The sequence below is a fragment of the Gasterosteus aculeatus genome, chromosome 18 (assembly GCF_964276395.1).
Source record: "Gasterosteus aculeatus chromosome 18, fGasAcu3.hap1.1, whole genome shotgun sequence".
Taxonomy (NCBI): domain Eukaryota; kingdom Metazoa; phylum Chordata; class Actinopteri; order Perciformes; family Gasterosteidae; genus Gasterosteus; species Gasterosteus aculeatus.
In genome coordinates, this window is record NC_135706.1 from 14,594,892 (window position 1) to 14,614,276 (window position 19,385).

The 19,385-nt window shown below is 52.4% G+C and overlaps 1 protein-coding gene across 1 annotated transcript; it reads right to left on the reverse strand.

Moving 5' to 3' along the window:
• Window positions 1–610: 610 nt before the first annotated feature.
• trib2 (tribbles pseudokinase 2) lies at window positions 611–6,038 on the reverse strand. Its single transcript, XM_040160781.2, is given in 7 exon segments — window positions 611–854; window positions 857–936; window positions 939–1,086; window positions 1,089–1,269; window positions 2,974–3,266; window positions 4,525–4,559; window positions 4,562–6,038. Coding segments are annotated over 7 exon segments (1,032 nt in total). The 5' UTR covers window positions 4,794–6,038; the 3' UTR covers window positions 611–791.
• Window positions 6,039–19,385: the final 13,347 nt, after the last annotated feature.

Sequence of the window (19,385 nt, forward strand, 5' to 3'; positions counted from 1 at the left end):
TCTCGTTCCTACAACTGAAGAATTCATTTAAATAACAGGAAGTTAATTTTGAGAGGCGGACTCGTCCGACGCCTCGAGCGCATGATGCCGCGGATGGAAGGAAAACCAGAAGAGAGGAGTTGAGGCTCCTGCAGCGACACCAGCAGCACGACCGACACCGCGGAGTCGCTTTGAGACTAAAAAGGACAGCGGGGATGAGGAACAGAAGCGCGGATGACTGAAAAGCAAAAGAGGAGTTAAGCGGCTGGGAGGGAAAATGACGACAGCTTGGGGTCGATGTTGTTCCTGTTGTTCCAACTGATGGAGAACCGAACCGGTGAGGAAAGGTGCCGTGTTGCGCTTTGTCAGTTCGTTCGGAATCCCTCTCCTTGGTCTCCGGTGCTCATTTGTCCCTTCCTGCTTTCCATATAGTGTCAAAAATGGTGAATGCGTCTACTTTTAACCCCACCACATTAAACCAAACGGAACAACATACATTTTGCTACATTGTTTGCAACTTGCATGTCCGCCTGGCGCCGCGGCTCCCGCTCGCCGCCAGTTGACGGGTAGATGCCATTTGTCGCGGCGGGCTCGAGGTTTCCCCAAGAAAAACGGTGGAAAGAGGAAACGTGATGGAAACAACCTTTATTATGAGACAAATGTTCACCTATTAATCTCTAAACTACTGTTTACGGCTCTGCTGAGAGCGCGGCGAGCCGACCGCGGCCGAGTCGTCCGTTGCTTATTTTTTTTTTTTGTGCTTGGTGTGTGTGTGTGTGTGTGTGTGTGTGTGCGCTCGTGTGTGTGTGTGCTCAGCTGAAGAACTGCTCCAGCTCCTCCTCCATGTTCACCTCGGCACACGATCTGCTCCTGCTCCCCTCTCCGCCCTGCCGGGCACCACGGCGCCGCCCAGCGCCCCGGAGGAGGCGAACCACGGGTGCTCCAGGACCTCCCGGAGGTGAGGCGCTCGGCGGGCTCCCGCCGCAGGATGGAGCGGATCAGGCACTTGGCCTTGGGCGTGAGCGTCTCGGGCACGTTGAAGTGGCCCCGGCGGATCTTGCTGAACAGGGAGCCCGGCTCCACGTCGTGGAACGGGTAGCGCCCCATTCCAGGATGGTGTAGAGCATCACGCCCAGACTCCACACGTCCGCCGCCTTCCCCGAATAGCAGCCGTTGGCGTTGAGGATCTCGGGGCTGACGTAGGCCGGGCAGCCGTGTTTGTCTGAGAGGGAGTCGTCGTGGCCGTCCAGGATGTAGGTGTCCTCGAGGCTCTCCAGCTTCACGAGGCTTCTGGGGGGACACAAAAAAAGAAAGGACAAAGCGATGACGCCGCTTTACGAGAACAGCGGAACGCCGGGAATAATCCAGCCGACGCCAACGCGGCCAAGTGATGTGACCCCGATTCGCAGTTCCACTTTTGGATAACAAAAAACGGAAAGGCGAGACGCTCATTGTGGGGAGGGGGGGGGGGGGGGCATCTTAAGTGTTTTAGATCCAATGCTTCTGATATCACGGGAAGTGGAGCAGATGATGCCCCGGGGGGGGCTTAAGTCTGACGTTTCCTTTCACTTAGATAAAAGCCCGGCCAAAAAAGACGGCTTTCCGAAAAGACCTCCTTCTATTCAAAAGAAACACAATTATGGGTGACTGATGGTTTTACGTTACATGCATTCAAACAACATTCGGGGCCTTGCAAACGCCGTCGCCGTCGCCTGCCTGTGAGCTGCACGAGACCCAACGCACCACACAAAGAGGGGAAGGAAACCCGGGCGCACTGGCTAAGACACTTTCTAGTGACACATTTCAATTAGCCCACGAGTTATTTGCTATCCTTTAAATACAGCACTGAATAACAGTTTAGTTGGACGACTGTGCAAACCTGCAATTATAGTTAAGGGCTTAGAAAAACAATGGGATGCAATGCACGCTGGTCCAATAATGTCTACGTGCTTGGTGTATCTATAGGGGCCTCCTAAGAAGCCATGTTGTATTCCACGCCGGGCCGACCTTTGACCCATGCTCGTTAAGGCCAGCAGCGGCGTGAGCCGGAGCACGCCGGGGAGCTGGCACGCGCCGAGGACGCCTGCTCAGGTGGCCTTCTATGTATGGGCTTGTTCCCCTGCTTCACTGTGGCCTTTCGTCAAACCCCGAACGCCGGCGTCCCCCCCTGGGTCGCTGACGCGGTCCGCTGAGCCACAGGGACCGAAACGGGGTGAGAGGATTCCTGAGCGGCCAAACGGGAAATGTGACCCGATACTGCCCACTCTTAAAACTCACCCTCAATCATTTAATGGGGAGGGGGGGGGGGGGGGGTTGGAGCGTCTGACTGGTGGGACATTTGAGGTCACTGGAACCGCAGTGAAGACGTGAGGCGGCTCAACTTCCCTTTTCCACAGTTTGTGCCAAAATATGACGTCACACTTTCAGCTAAACGGGCAGTCGGCGTTAGATCGGAGCGGCTTGTTAAAATAAAAAAAGATCCCCAAACTAACTTTAGAATTAAAATGTTATCTTTATTAATTTATAAAGAAAAAATAAAAAATGAAAGGTGCTCTCAGGTTGCTGGGGCAACAGAGGGCTGAATTTTATGCAATTCATGGTGAAATGCTGCCACCAGGGGTCAGTAGAGCGTCGACTCCTCCTGCTGATCATAAACTCAACCGGATTAATCGTCCGTCATGCGAAAGCGACTCGCGTAACTTCGCCCGCTGCTTTTGGAAGGAAAAAAAAAAAAACACCACACGCCATCCTATGACGTGTGCGTCATTTCCACTACTAAACCTACAGAAATAGCTCAGGGCGACAGTAAGGAGGGGGGGCTGGGTGAGGCGTGCCATTCTGGTATCGTCTCAGTTTACACTATCCTCCATGTAAGCCGAGACACAACACGGATAATACTGACACGGCTACAATGTGCACGTGCATCACATGCAAGTCCAGGTGAAACGGGTGAACGCCAACGTGCACGGCGATCGTTGCCTCGGCAGAACTCACCTGTCGTCATTCTTGAAGACGAACTTCCTCAGTTTGAGGTCGCGGAGGACCAGTCCGTTGTCGTGGCAATGCGCCACGGCCGAGGCTATCTGATAGAAGAGTCTGGCAGCTTCGTCCTCCCGCAGCTTCTTGCAGGTGCGGACGAAGGAGTGCATGTCGCCATAGCTGCGCTCAAAGAACACGTAGGCTCTGGTCTCCCCGAGCAGGATCTCCAGGATCTGGTTGATGTGCTGGTGCTGGCCGAGGGCAAAGTAGGCCGCCAGCGACTCCTGGTATCGGCCAATTTCAAAGACCTGCAAACAGAACACAGGGAAGCATATAGATTTAAAGTTTCCCACGTCAGAGACAAACTCAAATTGTCCTTTAATTTGCACATTTACTGCTTCTTGTGACACCGGACTTGTTTTTGCTCTTGAGGCAGAGGAAGTCTGGTCGCAAAGAGGCAAAGTGAAAGCATTGTGTTACTGAACGCCGCTGTACTGCAGCCAGGGTTTGCAGTGTCTTTTGTTTCCATAGTAACCCCCCCCCCCCCCCCCCCCATTCACTTTCAGCACAACCAGTTCAGGTGAGTACTTTGCAGTCGATACGAATACACCCCTACAGCTCTGAAGTAGAGACCCCGGCCTCCAGCCTGCTGGGACTGATCAATCCTGCAAGGGTGGGGGGGGGGGGATTGATCGGTCCTGCACTGGAACCACCGGCACATAGGGAATGAGGTCAAGAGCCAGTTAGCTCACAGGCGGTGCCAAAGGCCGCTCATTTGTTGTTGCCATGACGAAAGGAGTGAGTCAAAAGGTTATTGGACGCCGTCGTGCCTCACGAGTCCACCGGTGCGTGCAACGACCTCGCTTAAGCCCGTTTAAAATGGAGTGTACCTGCGTGACAACGCCACCGCCCTCACAATCAGTGATATTCCACGGCCCATATCGGCCATAAATGTGGGTTGTCCTTAACCTTGACGGACAAGTGGTTTCCTTTTTCAACGGTCTGAGGGGGGGGGGGGTCAATGGCAGCAGCTGTCTGCACTATTAAAGTCCCCCAGCCTCCCCGGGGTTCTCCTTTCTGCACAACCGTGCACGGAATATCACCATCGCCGTGCACATCGCTGCAAAAGGACGGTGCTTAGGCTGCCAAGTAAATAAATAACGACAGAGGGAAGTCGGGGGTGAGCAAGAATGAAACAGGGAGAGTGTGTGTGTGTGTGTGTGTGTGTGTGTGTGTGTGCGTGCGTGCGCGCGCGCCTGGTAACTCACTCCTTTGTCCACATTACATCATGCAACCCAAACCACGCAGCTCACCCATTCACTTTTTCCATTAAGCTGCCCTGCCTGCTCTCTATTTACAATTCCAGCAATTATTTTTAAAAGAAAAAGTGCAGAGGGCTGCAGACGCAACGACACCAACTAGGTGTTTCACTGCGGGGGGGGCACGTCGAGCCCGTTCGAAACGAAGCCACCGTGGCTCCTGTTGCAAAGATTCGCACTTTGTCACGATAGATAGCTTTTAAAATAAAAAAGAAGGTAGGATGCAGCCACCACGTCGCCTACTAACCTTACATACGAGCTCTTCCCCGCTGTGCAGGTGGCGGCTCTGAAAACGTGGTCTCCCTCCAGCGGCTCCAACAGGAGGTAGTCCCCGATGCGGGAGATGCAGTGCGAGGAGTCCGGGGTCTCCGGCGGGCTGGGGGACCCGAGGTTGGGGCTGAAGCTCTGGTGCGACTCGCTGGTCCTCAGGCAAGACAATTCCTCAAAGTCGTGCGATTTGTGCCGCGATCTCCCATAACGTGAAATGTTAATTGGATTTGACCTCTGTATGTTCATGAGGAAGAAGGGCGACAACTCCACAAAATCTGCGGGGTGGGGGGAGAGGGGGAGGGGGGAGAGAGGCACCCGGGGGTGTGTGGGAGCCCTTTCCTCCTCTTTGATCTTCTCCCCCTTCCTTAAAGGCAAGACTTTTGGGACGAACTCAGTGCATTAAACACGCAATAATCCGCCGTGCTGGAGGCTCGTGGAGGAGAAGGGAGCGCGCTGCCTGCGGGGAACGTGGCGGACTGTCACGCGCGAAGCCGGCGCGCTGCCTTTCATACAACTGAGGGGGGGTGAAAAGAAAAGAAAAAAAACCCCTCTAAATTATTATTATTTATTTTCAACTGTAGATTTCCGCACCTTTGTTTTCCATTCGAGAGACTCGACCGGGCTTTATAAAAAAAAAAAAAAAAAAATGGCAGAAGTCGACTGAATGCGCCGTTTGGTGCGAACCGGCATGCAGAGTCGGTAACGGCAGCAGCGCGAGCGGGCAGCGAGACAAAGGCCGACTCCCCCCCCCCCCAAAAAAAAAAGTCCGTGGACCGGGCGCTAGCTTCTCTTCACCGTGGCAACGGGACGGCACGTTTCATAAAACGGAAACAATTCACAGCCGGCGGGCACGGGAGAAGAAGCACACATGCAATATGTAGACGTATTTATATAAATAGAGCAAGTTTCCTGCGGGCTAAATATAGCTGCTCAATTTAGCCGAAATTTGACGAGATGGCTAGCAGGTGCAGAGCTAACCAGTTAGCCTACTTGGCTAACTAGGACCAGGTCAGTGCACGGCCTTGTTCCCGGGGATCATATCCACGCACGGCGATTGTCATCTACCGCAGAACGGAGAAAAATCCATCCGGAGCTGAATAAAAAGCTGCTCTCCTTTTTTTGTTCTGGTTCTTGTTGTTGGTGCGCCGGGGGAACCGGGACGTCCTCGGTTCCGTCTCTCGTCGGTCTACTCCGGGCTGAAGGAAAGAAAAAAAAAAAAAGTGTCGTCCGTCTCGTACGCGAGCTGCTGCTGAGGACAGGATAGGGACGGCCGGCCGACTTCCCCAGGCCGATCCCTTGATTTAACAGGACATCCTCTCTCTCGCTCTCTCTCTCTCTTTGTCTCTCTCTCTCTCTCTCTCTCTCTCTCTCTCTCTCCCCCCCTGCCGGTGCGCCGCTGTGCTTCTTACGTGGCTGGGAATCTAGTCCATTCAAGTGCGGAGGGGAGGCCGAGCTGCGCCTGCACAGGAGCGAGAGCGCCGACAGAAGAACGAGGGGAGGAGGGAGGAGGGGGGCTTCTCCTGTACGCACACACACACACGCACACACACAAAGGGGCACGGCGGACCCCGCCCCCTTGACGTCACGCCCACATCGAAGCCCCATTGGCCTCCGACCTGGGATAGAACATGCAGCGCAGTCATGTGAGAGACCCCGCCCCCCCTCTTCAAGGAATCTAAATGCACAGCACGCTGGTAAATTGGAGGCGGGGGGGTGAGGGTATATCTCCTGTACGTGCTGTGTTACAAACGTGTTTCCTCCTGAAATGTCATCCAAGTGGAAAGGAGGGAGTCCCCCCCCCTCTCCTCCTCCTCCTCTCCAGAGCTGATGCGCACGTGCCACGAACACGACGTGTGCGCCACGTCGTTTATGGAAGTGCATCGCCTGGTGTTGTGAAAACATGGGCTTCAATCAGCGGTTGAAGATGTGTCCTCGTTCATCCGACGGGACTGCATTTCTCCCCCTAAAGTGCATAACAAAACCCTCATTTCCAAAAAAAAAAAAGAAAAGCCGGCGCGGGGCCGCGCGCGCTGCGGAGACGTCTCTCGTGTGACACATTCCCGTCTTGCAGATTTGTGCCCCCGTGATGCATCACCGAGCGACGGATGGAAGAGGTGCATTATTGTTCCCCGCGGATCACCAGCGGGCCGGATACGTGTAATTCCACGAAGGAACATCCGGGGCGGCGAGAGGAATGCTCGCAGCTGGACGAGAAGACACAGGCGGAAGTGTTCGATTTAACCTTCATTCCTCCCCCGAGGAGGCCGCGCACGCGGATACACAAAACGCGCACCATTCTGCGTGTTGTGTTTTCGCGCGTGCACGCCTAAAATAAACCCCCGCGGCGTGAACATGCGTTTGTCCCACGGAGGCTTCTCGGTGGGTTCACAGTTTCACAATGTGTTTTACATCCCAGGCCTCATTATTGTGCATGCGTGTTCTTTTCCCTGCGTTCCGTGATATAATCTACCCACCCACTGTACATTCTTCCCCATACAACAATACAACAACGTGGCTTTTGTCTAATTATGTTAACAACAACTCTCAGCATGCTGCTGAAGAATGGAGAATGTTGGACACTGGACAAAACACAGTGATACTGTATATACGCACACGCTATGCACACGCTACCAGAGTGCATCATGTGTTTGCTCATCACTCCAAGCTCTGATAGGGATTCTGTTAAACCTAAACCACAGCTGTGCGTGAATCAGAATAATAATCCCCAAAGATTCCTTTTGCCCCCATTCCCTGATACACTGCGTGAGTCACTCGCAGCACTCGAGAGAATCCATGGAGGCTCACCAGCTCTCCAGACACGCCTCCAAGGCCCCCGACAGCCCCTTCCGGGCTGGGGGCGCCTGACTGCACACGCGTGTGTGTGTGTTTACCGCAGAAACAAGACGTGTCCTGGACGCCAACAGAGGTCGATAAGGACGGGTGAACCTTTCGGAATCCCCGGAGCGGTGTTACTCACCGACTTCCTAATAGGCTGCCTTGGCCTGTAGAAAATGATCTACGGTCGCCCCCCCCCCCCCTCCCTCCCCAGCAATGCTAAAGCTACAGGAAGGCCCACAGCTTTAAATCCACCAGAGGAATGTTTTTTTTTCTCCACGGCCGGTTTGCAATCAAATGAAATTTGTTGGTATACATCTTGAAACCCACTCAAATGAGAGTTATTTTCCTCGCATTGTGCACTCGGAAAATAGGCAATTTCACACTGTCACATAGCAACGCGGCGGCAGCCAGCTCCCGTTGACACCAGCCAGAATCGGTGCCGTCACGTCCCCGCGGGCGGCCTGCACGGAGAAACGCGATCATATGTACAGGCGAGGAGACGGATGCGGAGGCACGGGAGGGTTGAGATCCCTCGGCGAGAGTGAGCGGGGACGACGGCGGCGGGGCGGTGAGGACGCGGGATGGAAAAGGAGGAGGAAAGAGGGATGAAACGTGTCGCCCCCCCCCCCCCCCAACGTGGTCTTTAGAAATCGAGGCAAATGCTTTGTGTCAGGCAGGGGGACCAGATGTTTAATATATATTTGTGCCGATATCTGTGGGAGTAAAGGGCACCGAGTCATAGTAGCAAACAGTCACAGTCATAACGGACGCCGTGGCAGCGGAGGCATTCTCGCTTCTGTGTCGACTGCAGAGCCGGCCCCTCGCGGAACCTTTATTTCTATATTTACTGGTGAGACTCATACAAAGTCGCCGCTTACTCATAGAAACCGCGGCGAGCGTGTCGGTTGCAGGGCTGCAGCTGCGATACCCCTCAATTTCATTCGAGTGCAAACCGAAAAAAAACAAAAGTTATTTTGGGGATGGTTACGTGTGCCACATTCTGGCCTCAGCGGCACTTTGGGACCGGAGGCCTGTTTTTAACCGAGAGAGTGAGCCGATTCGAGGACACGGGGGGGGGGGGGGGGGGGGGGCTGATTGGGTATAATGTTTCACCGATGACACCACGATGCCGACATTTCTCCCCATTCCCTCCGAGTGGCAAATCAGCGAGCTCGGTTTGTGATCCGAAACGGATTAAAATGACGGAGAGACGAGTTGAAATTGGCAGATCCCAAAAGGTTCGTTGTGATGGACGCGTTAACCGTTGGAGCCACACAACGGGAACACAACGGGAACAACCTCTGCTGATGAACACGAGGCGTCCTCTTTGCCTCTCGGTGGGACGGTCCACGAGGCGGCGGGGAGGACGGCGTGAGCGGTTGTGAGTGGCAGGTCACGCGGACGAGGCCCCTTTTTAAAACGCAAGGGATCTTGTCCCAAAGAGCCAATGGGCGGGTGCAGGATTGGCGTCACTGGCTTGGATCTCTCCCTCATGAAGTCGGACGGCTGAGCGAGGACTCGTGGCAGCACCGGACAGGGTGACTCACTCACACACAAGTGGAGGAGGTTAATAATAGTCACACATTAGAGCCGCGCAGGAGTGAAATCACGCAGCTTCAGCGGCTTAAAAGGGCTTCCGAATGGCATCGGCTGCAGGAAGCGCATCTCACCTCGGCTTGTCTGCCTCTCGTCTGTGCCTCGGCTTGGCGGCTCAGATGGCGTCAACGTGAGCGCGAATGTCTTCGGGGTAAACCGTCGGCTGTTTGAAAGGCATTGCGACATTGTTGCAATATGTGGTAACTGTGTTCTGAAGTGACAGACGCACGAAAGGCGGCATCGAGCGCGTCTTGTCAAAACTGCCAGGAAGTGATTTCCCCGGCAAACGCGACATCAGCGGTGTCTCGGTTTTGCGTTTCTTCTCCCCGCTCCACCTGACAGCTGATATTGTCTCGCGCGTGGAGGGAAAACATTTCCCCGGCACGGCGACGCTTGCACGGAGCGCGGACATTTTAGGAGACGCGGCAAGCGGGAAGCGGCAACATTACGCGGCGTCTGTCAGAAACTCTTCACCATTTTGCAGGGGAGTCGCAGCACGCGGCGAGAAGCGCGCACTCGGGGCCGCGCGTTGGGATGCGAGGCCCCTTGAGAAACACGTCGTCCGATAATCCCAGAGGCTCAGTGCTTGTCGCCGTTGGTTGTTGAGTTGTGATTCTCCACAGCGATCAGCGGCTCGGGTGAACCGCAGGTGAATGGCTTGCAGCGAGGAGAGACGTACAGTGAGAACAGATGTGCAGGCCGAGCCGAACCCCCCCCCCCCCCCCCCAGAGGCTTATCGCGGCGCTCCTCTTGAGCAACACTGGAATACCAACAGAGCGGAGCAGGCAGTGGTCGGCCCCCAAGGCTTTGTGCTCATTTGTGAATTGCAACTTGGTTTGGCGTCAGTGCCGAGAGAAGCTAACTGGGGGCTTCAGGCCCAACATGGGGTTCACCCGGTCCTGTCTGGCCTTCGAGGGGTCGACTTCCAGCAGCCAAATGAACACAGATAACGATCATCCTGCAAACCCGGTTGTCCAATTTGGGTCAAAACCGGTGCACAAAGATGGCAACGAAAATCTGATTTCAAGTTAATTGGACCTGGTTGTTGTGTTTGTGAAAGTGTGATCAAAGAGGGTACGACTGAACCTAAAGACGTTTCGTGCACAGAATCACATTGTCATCCTTTATTGTCGCTTTCTCTGCGATATAATAGAACTATATGGCAGATTTAATGATTTAATCGCCAACCAAATGCACCCAACAGCGAGATCCTTTTCCAATGCTGGCAAACGGCCTCTAGACAATACAAAGATCTGGTGACTCTTAGTTCCTAATGTGCTGCAGTACCTTCACACCGGAGGCAGATAAAAATAATACCATAGCAATAAGGGATGAATTAATAGTGCTACAGGTAACAGGAACAAATATGTATTTTTAGCTTCACTGTAGCAATTATGTGGCGGCTTATGGATCCACCTGAGGTGTCAGGTGGATGAAAGAAGAAGAAGAAGAAGACAGGCATTTCTTTTGTGACTATTCAGGCGGCTATTATATCTAATGCGACAGCATTCCAGTCACACCGAAGGAATATTCACACTGCGGAAGGTCAATTTTAAACCGTTTCTCTTCCGGGGATTGGCGCTCTGCATAATAAGCTGTGAAATGAGGAGAGCACACTGTCCTCGTCTGGCACCCTTCTGCACGAGGAACGTTAACCCGCACACATCGCCGAGACTCGAGCAACGTTCAAGCTGCTGCCATGGCAACCCCCCCCCCCCCCCCGGGGCATATTGCACAGGGCCGCAAAATATAAACACAAACACACACACACACACACAAAACCCACCACACACAGACGCTGAAATACACACAAGGGACCCGGCTCTCTGAGCTCCTGGGAGAGAAACGCCGCTCTCGCTCCATGAGCCATTTTGTGCCAAAAGGTGTGTTTGACAGAGGAAAATGATGGCGAAGAGTCGTGATTCACTCACCTTTTTCCGAACCATGCATCATGACGTAGACGCAGGACTCTATCGTCTGCATGATTGCGGCCGGCTCAGCGCCATTTCCCTCATCTAAAGTGCATTACCGCTTAATTATACTGTATTCATTTGACATGCAACAGCGTTTTTCCCTCGATGGGGGTGAAACCTGAAACCACACAAACGGAATCCGTCCGAGTGCGGCAGGCAGCGCCTCTTTTTCAATTTAAAAAGGATTTGATAACCACCGTGTCATTATTTTTAATGCTGTTGCTGCACAGGGAGGCGGGGGGGTGGGGGGGGGGATGCAGAGGTGCAGCAGATGTTGACGAGGACATCACTCGCCACTGCACTTCACCACTTTAGCTCAACTTCCTTCCTGCAGCGCTGCGGAGTCTCATATGACAAGTGGTGTTTGTACATACACCAGACACTAGCAGGTGCAGATACACACACACACACACACACACACACACACACACACACACACACAATAGGCTGCCTTGAAGTCCTTGTTCTCTGCAATCACTCAATATACCGTACGTGTCAAACAACCCCCTGTTGAAGACGGCGGGGAAAGCTGCTGCATCACAATTAGCTCAAACAAAGAAGGAAGCCTCCCTGTTTATTGTCGACGTTGCCTTTAAGAAAAAAAACTAAACAAAAGCTCCTCTGTTGCTTTGAAATCTGGACGGCAAAGTCGTCTTTGCGAAACATAGAATCTAGGTCACAAAGGCCGTGATATCAGAGAAGAGCATCACTCAGGGTAAAAAAAGAATATGTAAACGGTTACATGAGGCGAGTCGCAAAGGGAACGCCGGCATCCACTGGCTGGCTTCCAGAGATGTTTAACAGCAGCGCTTTAAACACGCCACGTATTTCCATGTCGGGGATGCGCGGCTATCGAGATGCTAATCGACTATCGTCTCAAAGGGCCTTGGCCTCAGGCGAAGTAGCCTCAAGACGGACGGACGGACGGGGGGGTTACTGTCACAGTAAGCAACATCAGCAGCATTAGCTGCGACAGTAATGACCTGTTTCCACCACATCTGGCTAACGGAGGCCGGCGCGTCAATCAGTGGCAAGCGGTGCCGGACACGGGTCGGCGCGTGCGCGGCTCGCCATCACGTCACTGCGATCGTCAGGGGTGAAGTCCCCCCTTCTTCTTCCACGTATTCTTGAAAACGACGGCTTACGCTGGGATGGATAATGAGAAGGGACGCCGCGTCTCGGTGGGGCCGGAAAGCCCTCTGATGAAAGCTCAGATAACCACGAGCACAACCTTTCATATTGTCTGCCAGACCTCCTCTGATGTCAGATTTCTAGATAAGCCTCTAATGTGGTGCATCACACGGAGACAGAGGTGGTGCACAGCAGGTGGGTGGAGCGTCGCTTGCAGATATCATCTCTACGATTGTATCTTTGATGGTTTTTTTCCAGCAGCACACCTTCGCTGCTGCAACACCGATGGAGAGATAATGTGGAGAGGGATGAGAACCGCTCGGCCGCTAGTTTCTCAGTGTAGCACTTTAGGCGACCCTTTCTGCTGACTCGGACGGTCTGTGCTTTAATGCTGACCTCACAGGTGTGTGTGTGTGTGTGTGTTAGCAAATAAGAACGAAAGAGAAAGCTTTTCATACTAGTATTCACACCGGATCCCTTTGTTTTCAAAGGGCACAATATAACTTTCCCCTCACGGGTCATCGGTTTGTTCTGTGAACAGTAAACACAGCTGTCATGTAAACACACCCAGGAAGGGCAATGTGCCCCCCCACCCCCAAACCACCTGTGTTGTTTACCCACAGGTTCACACAGATGCATTTCCATTTTTATTGGATTTAATTTTGTCTCGAATCAAATTACTCTTCGCTTCTCTTCTTTTGCACACATGCAACATAAAAATACACACAATCACACACACACACACACACACATATGGATGCAAATAACACAAGCATGATGCAATTATTGCAGGCTCGGAAAATTCCCATTTCCTGCTGAGAAATTACCTGCAAAGTAGAGGCCTGGTCGTAACACAATCAAGAACAATCCCTCAACACGCAGTGTGCATCTTTTGTTTATGTGTTGTATCGTGATGATGGATGGACGTTCCTACAAGTGAACTCTAAGGAAGGAGAGAAAGGTTTTCCTTCCTGCAGCGTTCTGCATCCGACTAAACAGATATAGTCACATTCCACCCCGTACGATGACGTCACCGTTCACTGATCCGCCGCTTTCCTAAATGAATTCAGCTGTGATGAGCCCCATTTGGAAAATGCCAATTTATTTTCCTGCAAAAAAGAAACATAATTTAAAATAATTATTAAGCCGATTTAGACCATTTCCCCCGTATAATCGCGTAAGAGTGCAAGAACGACACCATTGGATTACTTACCATGACAAAGACCGTTAATAAGGATCACGACGATGACAATGACTGTCATCGCAACTGCACTTTTGTGGCAACAGAAGACGACTACAATGACGGCGATGGTGTGAATGGTGATTAGCGCAATGAGCCCTTTTAGATGTCACAAAAGGGGCCTCGGACACAAAGAGGCTCCCTCAGCATCCACTGCCATCCTCAGAAACGCGACACGACGCCGTGTCCGATGTGGCACCGCTGCAGCAAACATCGTCCGCTGCGTAAAATGACTTTGGCGATGTAGTCGTGTTATTGCTCTGAAATGGGCCACGAGTGCCGGGCGGGCCGCCGCCTCTGTTTGAAATCTAACGGACGGCTTCTGCAACCCCCCCCCCGCAACGTGTCGAGGTGACCTCTCCCACTTCGGATGTAAAAACTGCCAAAGAGATGAGGGAGAGAACCAGAAAAGCAATCTCCTCACCCGGGGATAACATCACACTTTGGATGCACGGGAACGAGAGACAATATCAAATACTAAGCGGCGGCGGCGGCAGGTTTCTGATCACAGGTCTTTTGCTTTGCATCCACTACATGTGTTTTGCAAAGCAGCAGAAGGGGAACATAAATGCATCACATTTTGTCACCACTCCAGTGAGTGAGACGCCGTGATGAGGTACACAAGATGTTGTCACAAACTAATGAACTTTGGTGATTCATCTTCCTGTAACAATCCCTTCAACGTTGGTTCCATTGGTAGCGTATAGCCAAGAGGCAGATATGCTGGGAGAAGGAGAGGGGGATGAAATGCAACCCCAGGCGGGATGTAAGGGGTGACGTCGCCCAGTGGTTTGTGGTCCGTGGTTTTGGTTTTGGGAATTTTTTGACATCCGCAAAGGCAGCTATACATACAGTAGAGTATAAGAATAGTATGTATATGTGTTTCCCTATGGGCGTGGGCGTGTGTGAATATGTGTATATATATGTATATTTTTTTTAATGTGCAAAATATCAAGCTTCAAGCAGGCACATGTTCTGCCCACGTGACGGAGATGAAGCACTGCAATCAACAGTAACACATCTCGTATAAAAAGCCGTCGGCTGATCAGGACTTTGTGCCGAGTTGCATTTTCACGGCGTTTTTTTCCTCAAACTGTGATGGAGCCTTTTCCTGCAGAGGAAAACTAGCTCCCGTTCGTTGTGGGGGGGGGAAAAACAACAAACCAGCAGGCCCGCTCCGAGCCGGCCCCCGGCCCCGTCTCCCTGATACAATGAGTCTGACTCAGGCTTCCAGAGGAATGAATGGCTGCTGCCTTCACTGCTCTTCTGTCACATGGATCGCTGCCAGAGTGCTAATTCGAGCTCCAGGCCTTCTGCTGGGAGGGGGGGGGGGGGGGGGGGTGCAGAGGAAGCCTTGCCCGGGCTGAAGTGCAGCGGGGGGGGGGGAAGAGTGCCGGGCCCCCGCTCCCCAGAGTGGAATTGATGGCTGCTAAGCTCATCAATGGAGATGAGTCATCCGAGGCGGCCAGCCGCTTCATCCCCCCCCCCCCCCCCCCCCCCGGTCTGTCTGCCTGAAGTGGAGCAGAGTCAAAGTGCTCAGTTACTACCTGCCTCTCCGGTGGGTCATGGATTTAGGAGGCACACGGCAAAGTGGAAAACATCCAGCATGCACTTCACTTTACGGATTGCGACACATTTTATGTTGATGCTCTTCTGATGGTTTTTTCGAGTGTTTGCACAGTCAGCGGAGCCAAAAAGCCGCGTGTCAGTATTCAGGTCAATATATGGAAATTCAACAATTTCCATATCCGTCTAATTCTCAAAGGTCAGAAGCTGTTAGGCAGCCAGCAGTGGGCTGACGGCGGTTGGCTGAACATGCATCTGATTCCATTTGGGCTAGTTTCAGTTTCAGAGCCTCCCACCTTCCTGTCTCATAATCACTCCTACAGATTCTTTTTTTTTGCAAATCAGTCCCGGGCCCCCGGTTCAGTTCACGACGAGGACTTTCTGATCAACATGTCCCGGACCGAGAATGGCCACGACGTGAACTGCACACAAACCCGACAGGCTATTCCTTCACCTCCACCACCTGCAATATATCTGGGTGGTGACGGCTGTATAAATGCTATCTTTAAATCCTGCGGCGAGCATGTTACCATGACTGCTAGCCGGCTGCCAAGAGTTGTGTGATCGCGCCGACGTAAGCAGGAGCGCAATGTTCAGCGCTTTATCACGTTCGTTTTCATGTGCTTATCAAGTCACTGCAACCACAAACACATCCCAGTGCTACTTACAGGTCATAATGCCCTCTGCATACCCCCCTCTGTGTGTGTGTGTGTGTGTGCGCGTGTGTTTACTCACTCGTGTTGGTGCAACAGAAATGTTAAGAGCCCTCATTATCTCTATGGAAAATGATTGGGGACCCGGGTTGTGTTGACATGTCAACCTTCTCGTGTGCTATCAGAACGCATTGACGCTCCGAGACTCAACTGTGCTCTTAAGAAAACGAAAGCCCCGGACGGGTGGGGAGTTGGGGGCGGGACATGCCATGCAATGTTCTTATCGAGCCAGCAAAGGTGAGCATGAGAAAGACGTGTGCGGACGCTATGCTGCTATCTGCAGCGTCCCTGACTGCCCACACGGAAGAACTAGCTGCCCACCGGACTCGTGTTGAGGCTGAAGGCTACACAGAAGAGCGCCAGTTAGCTTCTCTTCTGACCTCAGGACACAGTTTGCTGAATGAGGGCTTTCCCCTTAGGTTGATCTCTATGTTTATCGTGCACACACACACACACACACACACACACACACCTCACATGTCTATCGCATGTGCCAGTACGAACCCCAAAGGCACTCAAAGGAGTGTGAAGAGAAACACTGCAAATGAATTGAAAGTTGCGCGTGCACTCTGAGTAGAACGTCACGTATCTTTAAATACGCAGACTGTAAATCGAGCCTGTGTAGCTCACACACACACACACACACACACACACACACGCGCAGACACGCTAATGAACACACAGGAAGCCCTGTAGTGACTCAATGCCACAATGATTTAGGTTCAGAATGGCACAGGAGCACTCATGACTCAGAGTTTCCATTGCGGCTCCCACTCTCCCACTGCAACTTTGCGTGTGTGTGCAGGTGTGTGTGTGTGTGTGTGTGTTTATGGTGTGTGTGTGTGTAGCCGGTCTGCACAGTTCATAGAACCACTACGCTCGCTCTGGGGCTTTACCGACCAAAGTGGATCATAGCACGATCTCCCTTTCTTTTTCTTTTTTTTTTCCAGCCTACCTAATGTGGTGCGTGCTCTATATTTGTGCAATGTGTGTGTGTGTGTGTGAGATAGCTCGAGGCTGCATAAGAGCTCGGGCCGGGATAAAGCTTCAGAGACAATATGGCGGCACACTGCACAGAGCTTTTGAAAAGAGAAATCTTTATTCCCACTCTTACCCCGGCTTTCATGCTCGGACACCGTCATGTGACACACTGCAGCCATCTGAACATTAAACAGATTCTCGGCTGCGGCTGCGCAACAAGCGACTTCAAAGTGCGCCGGTGCTTCGTCCCAGAGTCCTTCGGCTCAGACATCAAGCGCGTTATCAGCGTAACTGAAAAGGACGGGATTTTGCTCATTGCGAAACACCTGCAGAAAGTATCCCCGAATTCGAGCCTTTGATTCTCCTCTGAGAGCCGAAGGCGGCCCGGGCCACTGAGGCGCGTCGCTCCAGCAGAGGACCGGCACGTCCTCCCGTTGGCGTGGGTCACATGCGCGCCTGACATGAGGATTTCACGCAGGGTTCGTCCTTTTCTGCAGTGAAAAGGGTTCAAAACATTGCTTCACAGCATTAAGGCCTTCGGGCCGGACCGCCGGGTCACATGGTTTCCCGCAGGCCGGGGTCACGTGGCGTCGGGCCGCCGCTTACTGGAAGGCAGGAAGCGACGGTCTGCGGTGTCTCGCGCGTCTCGCTGGAGATGCTAGCGGGCTCATTTATAATGCATTTACGGACGGGGGCCACAGGAAGGATCTGATGGGGGAAGTGCGAGAGCGATTCCATTCACACGGACCGAGGGCAGATGGACGTGTGACGGGGCGATCAATGATTCTGCAGATCAAGTCAGAAAAGTGTCGGCAAAAGGGCCCCCACTCATTCAGCGGATATAAAACATCCAACTTCAACTAAGAAACTGTTAATAAGTTAAAAAAAATATTTGTAAAAAGGTCACTTTGCCTTTTCAGCTGTGTGTGTATGTGTGTGTGTGTGTGCGCACTTCATAACCTGTAACTAGTAAGCAAGCCGGTCTTACCTCCTTATTCCACTGCGCGCACACACACACACACACACATCTTGACTCGCTGCCTGGGAATTTTTCCACAAGTTGGTCACAAACACAAACACACCCAGTCTAAAAAAAAAAGTCCTGATGCAAAGTTCTGCAGTCGTTTGCCTCATCCCGTCTTTCCAGCGGTACGTCTGTTGTTGTGGCGATGAGCAGAAACATGACGCAAGGCCAAGGCGGAGTGAGGAACATGTGGCTGGGCGCGGGGGGGGGGGGGGCCTCACCTTGATTCCCACGGATGAGGACTGACCCCGCTTTAGGCAGCCAGACAGCAGGCTGCGCGTCGGCTCAGATAAGACTGGAGTCACATGACGAGATCTTCTAGCAGCGATAAGGCCCCGTGACTTCGGGGAGGGGGGGGGGGCAGTTGGTACCCTGAAGACGCTAATGCTTCCTGCTAAGGAGAAGTGCCCACATTTAATACAGCCTTCTTTGTCGTTATTCATCCATCACAGCGCGTCACTGGAATCCAAACACTTATGGCTTTGAGGCTTGGATGGGCTTTCATTCTTTTCTTGGAAGCAACGTCAGATTCATTCGTTCAACTCAGACAGGCGGAGGCACAACGGCTTCCCAGAGAGGGGGGTGGAACCGATCCCTCCTCTGCTAAATCGATTCCATGGAAGTTGGCACTGCGCGTGTGCACGACGCGCACGGCGCTCGTAATCTGCAGCAAAAAAAACGTTCTTTTCTGCAAACCCGGCGGGTGCGTCGAAGGCCGTCATGTGCCGAACCACGAGGCCACCTTGAGACCGATGGTTACGTTCATGCAAGAAAACAACACTTATAAGGAATTTGTTTTGACACGTTTGCGTCCCGTGTTTGTCTGTTTTATGTCCAGTGGTCCTTAAGTGTTCGTGTGCTGTTAACTGCATTCAGTTCCTCCAGCTTCGTGGGACTCATTAGGAATATAGTTTACGAGTTAAAGTTAATGCATTACCCCGGGGGGACAGGGGGGGGGGTCACGCTCAGCAACGCCAATCATTATCCCGGGAGCACATGATGAATACTCAACAACATGAGCACGAGGGATCGGGCACACGGGCACTCTGGCAGACACACACACACACATTCATGCAGACGCAGGGCTCATAACCAGACACACCAACTGTGGGCCTGAAGCATCTTTGCACGTGTGTGTGTGTGTGTGTGTGTTGGTGTGACTCAGCAGGCCCAGTTTAATAAATAGATGTGGGTTTCCGACACGATTCCGAGGCGCAGACATTAGAGCTTTTTTTGGCGGAGGTCAAATAAACTCAGAGATAACACATCACCGCTAGCATGCTACAAATGAGATGCCTGCTCATGTTCGACCCCCGTCACTCCCGCGTTTCATAATCCACTCCTTCACTGGGAGTTGAAGGGCGTAATTGAATAGAGAAATTGCAACTTTCATGTAAATCCATCCTTTCAAGGTCAGCTTTGAGGCTCAGCGATTAAACACGAGTTAACTCATAAACGCGGCGCACTGGGGGGGGGGGGAGGAGACGCCTCAATGAAAACCTAATTTGTTGTGCACATGAAACTTATTAAATTCAAACTTTTGATCTGCTTTGCATATATTTGTGCTAATTACAGCAGATGAGGAAATGCCTCCTTTGCATATTTGAGGGCATAATAACACGAGAGCAAGAGAGTGCAACAAGGAGACAAAGTGAGGAAAAAAGGAGGCAAGATTACATGCAGTTGGCCTCCTTAATGAGATTGTCGTCAAACACCTTAATACCTCCGCGCGGCGTTTGAAGATTGTTTCCAGTCGGGCCGGCCCGGATGGACTGA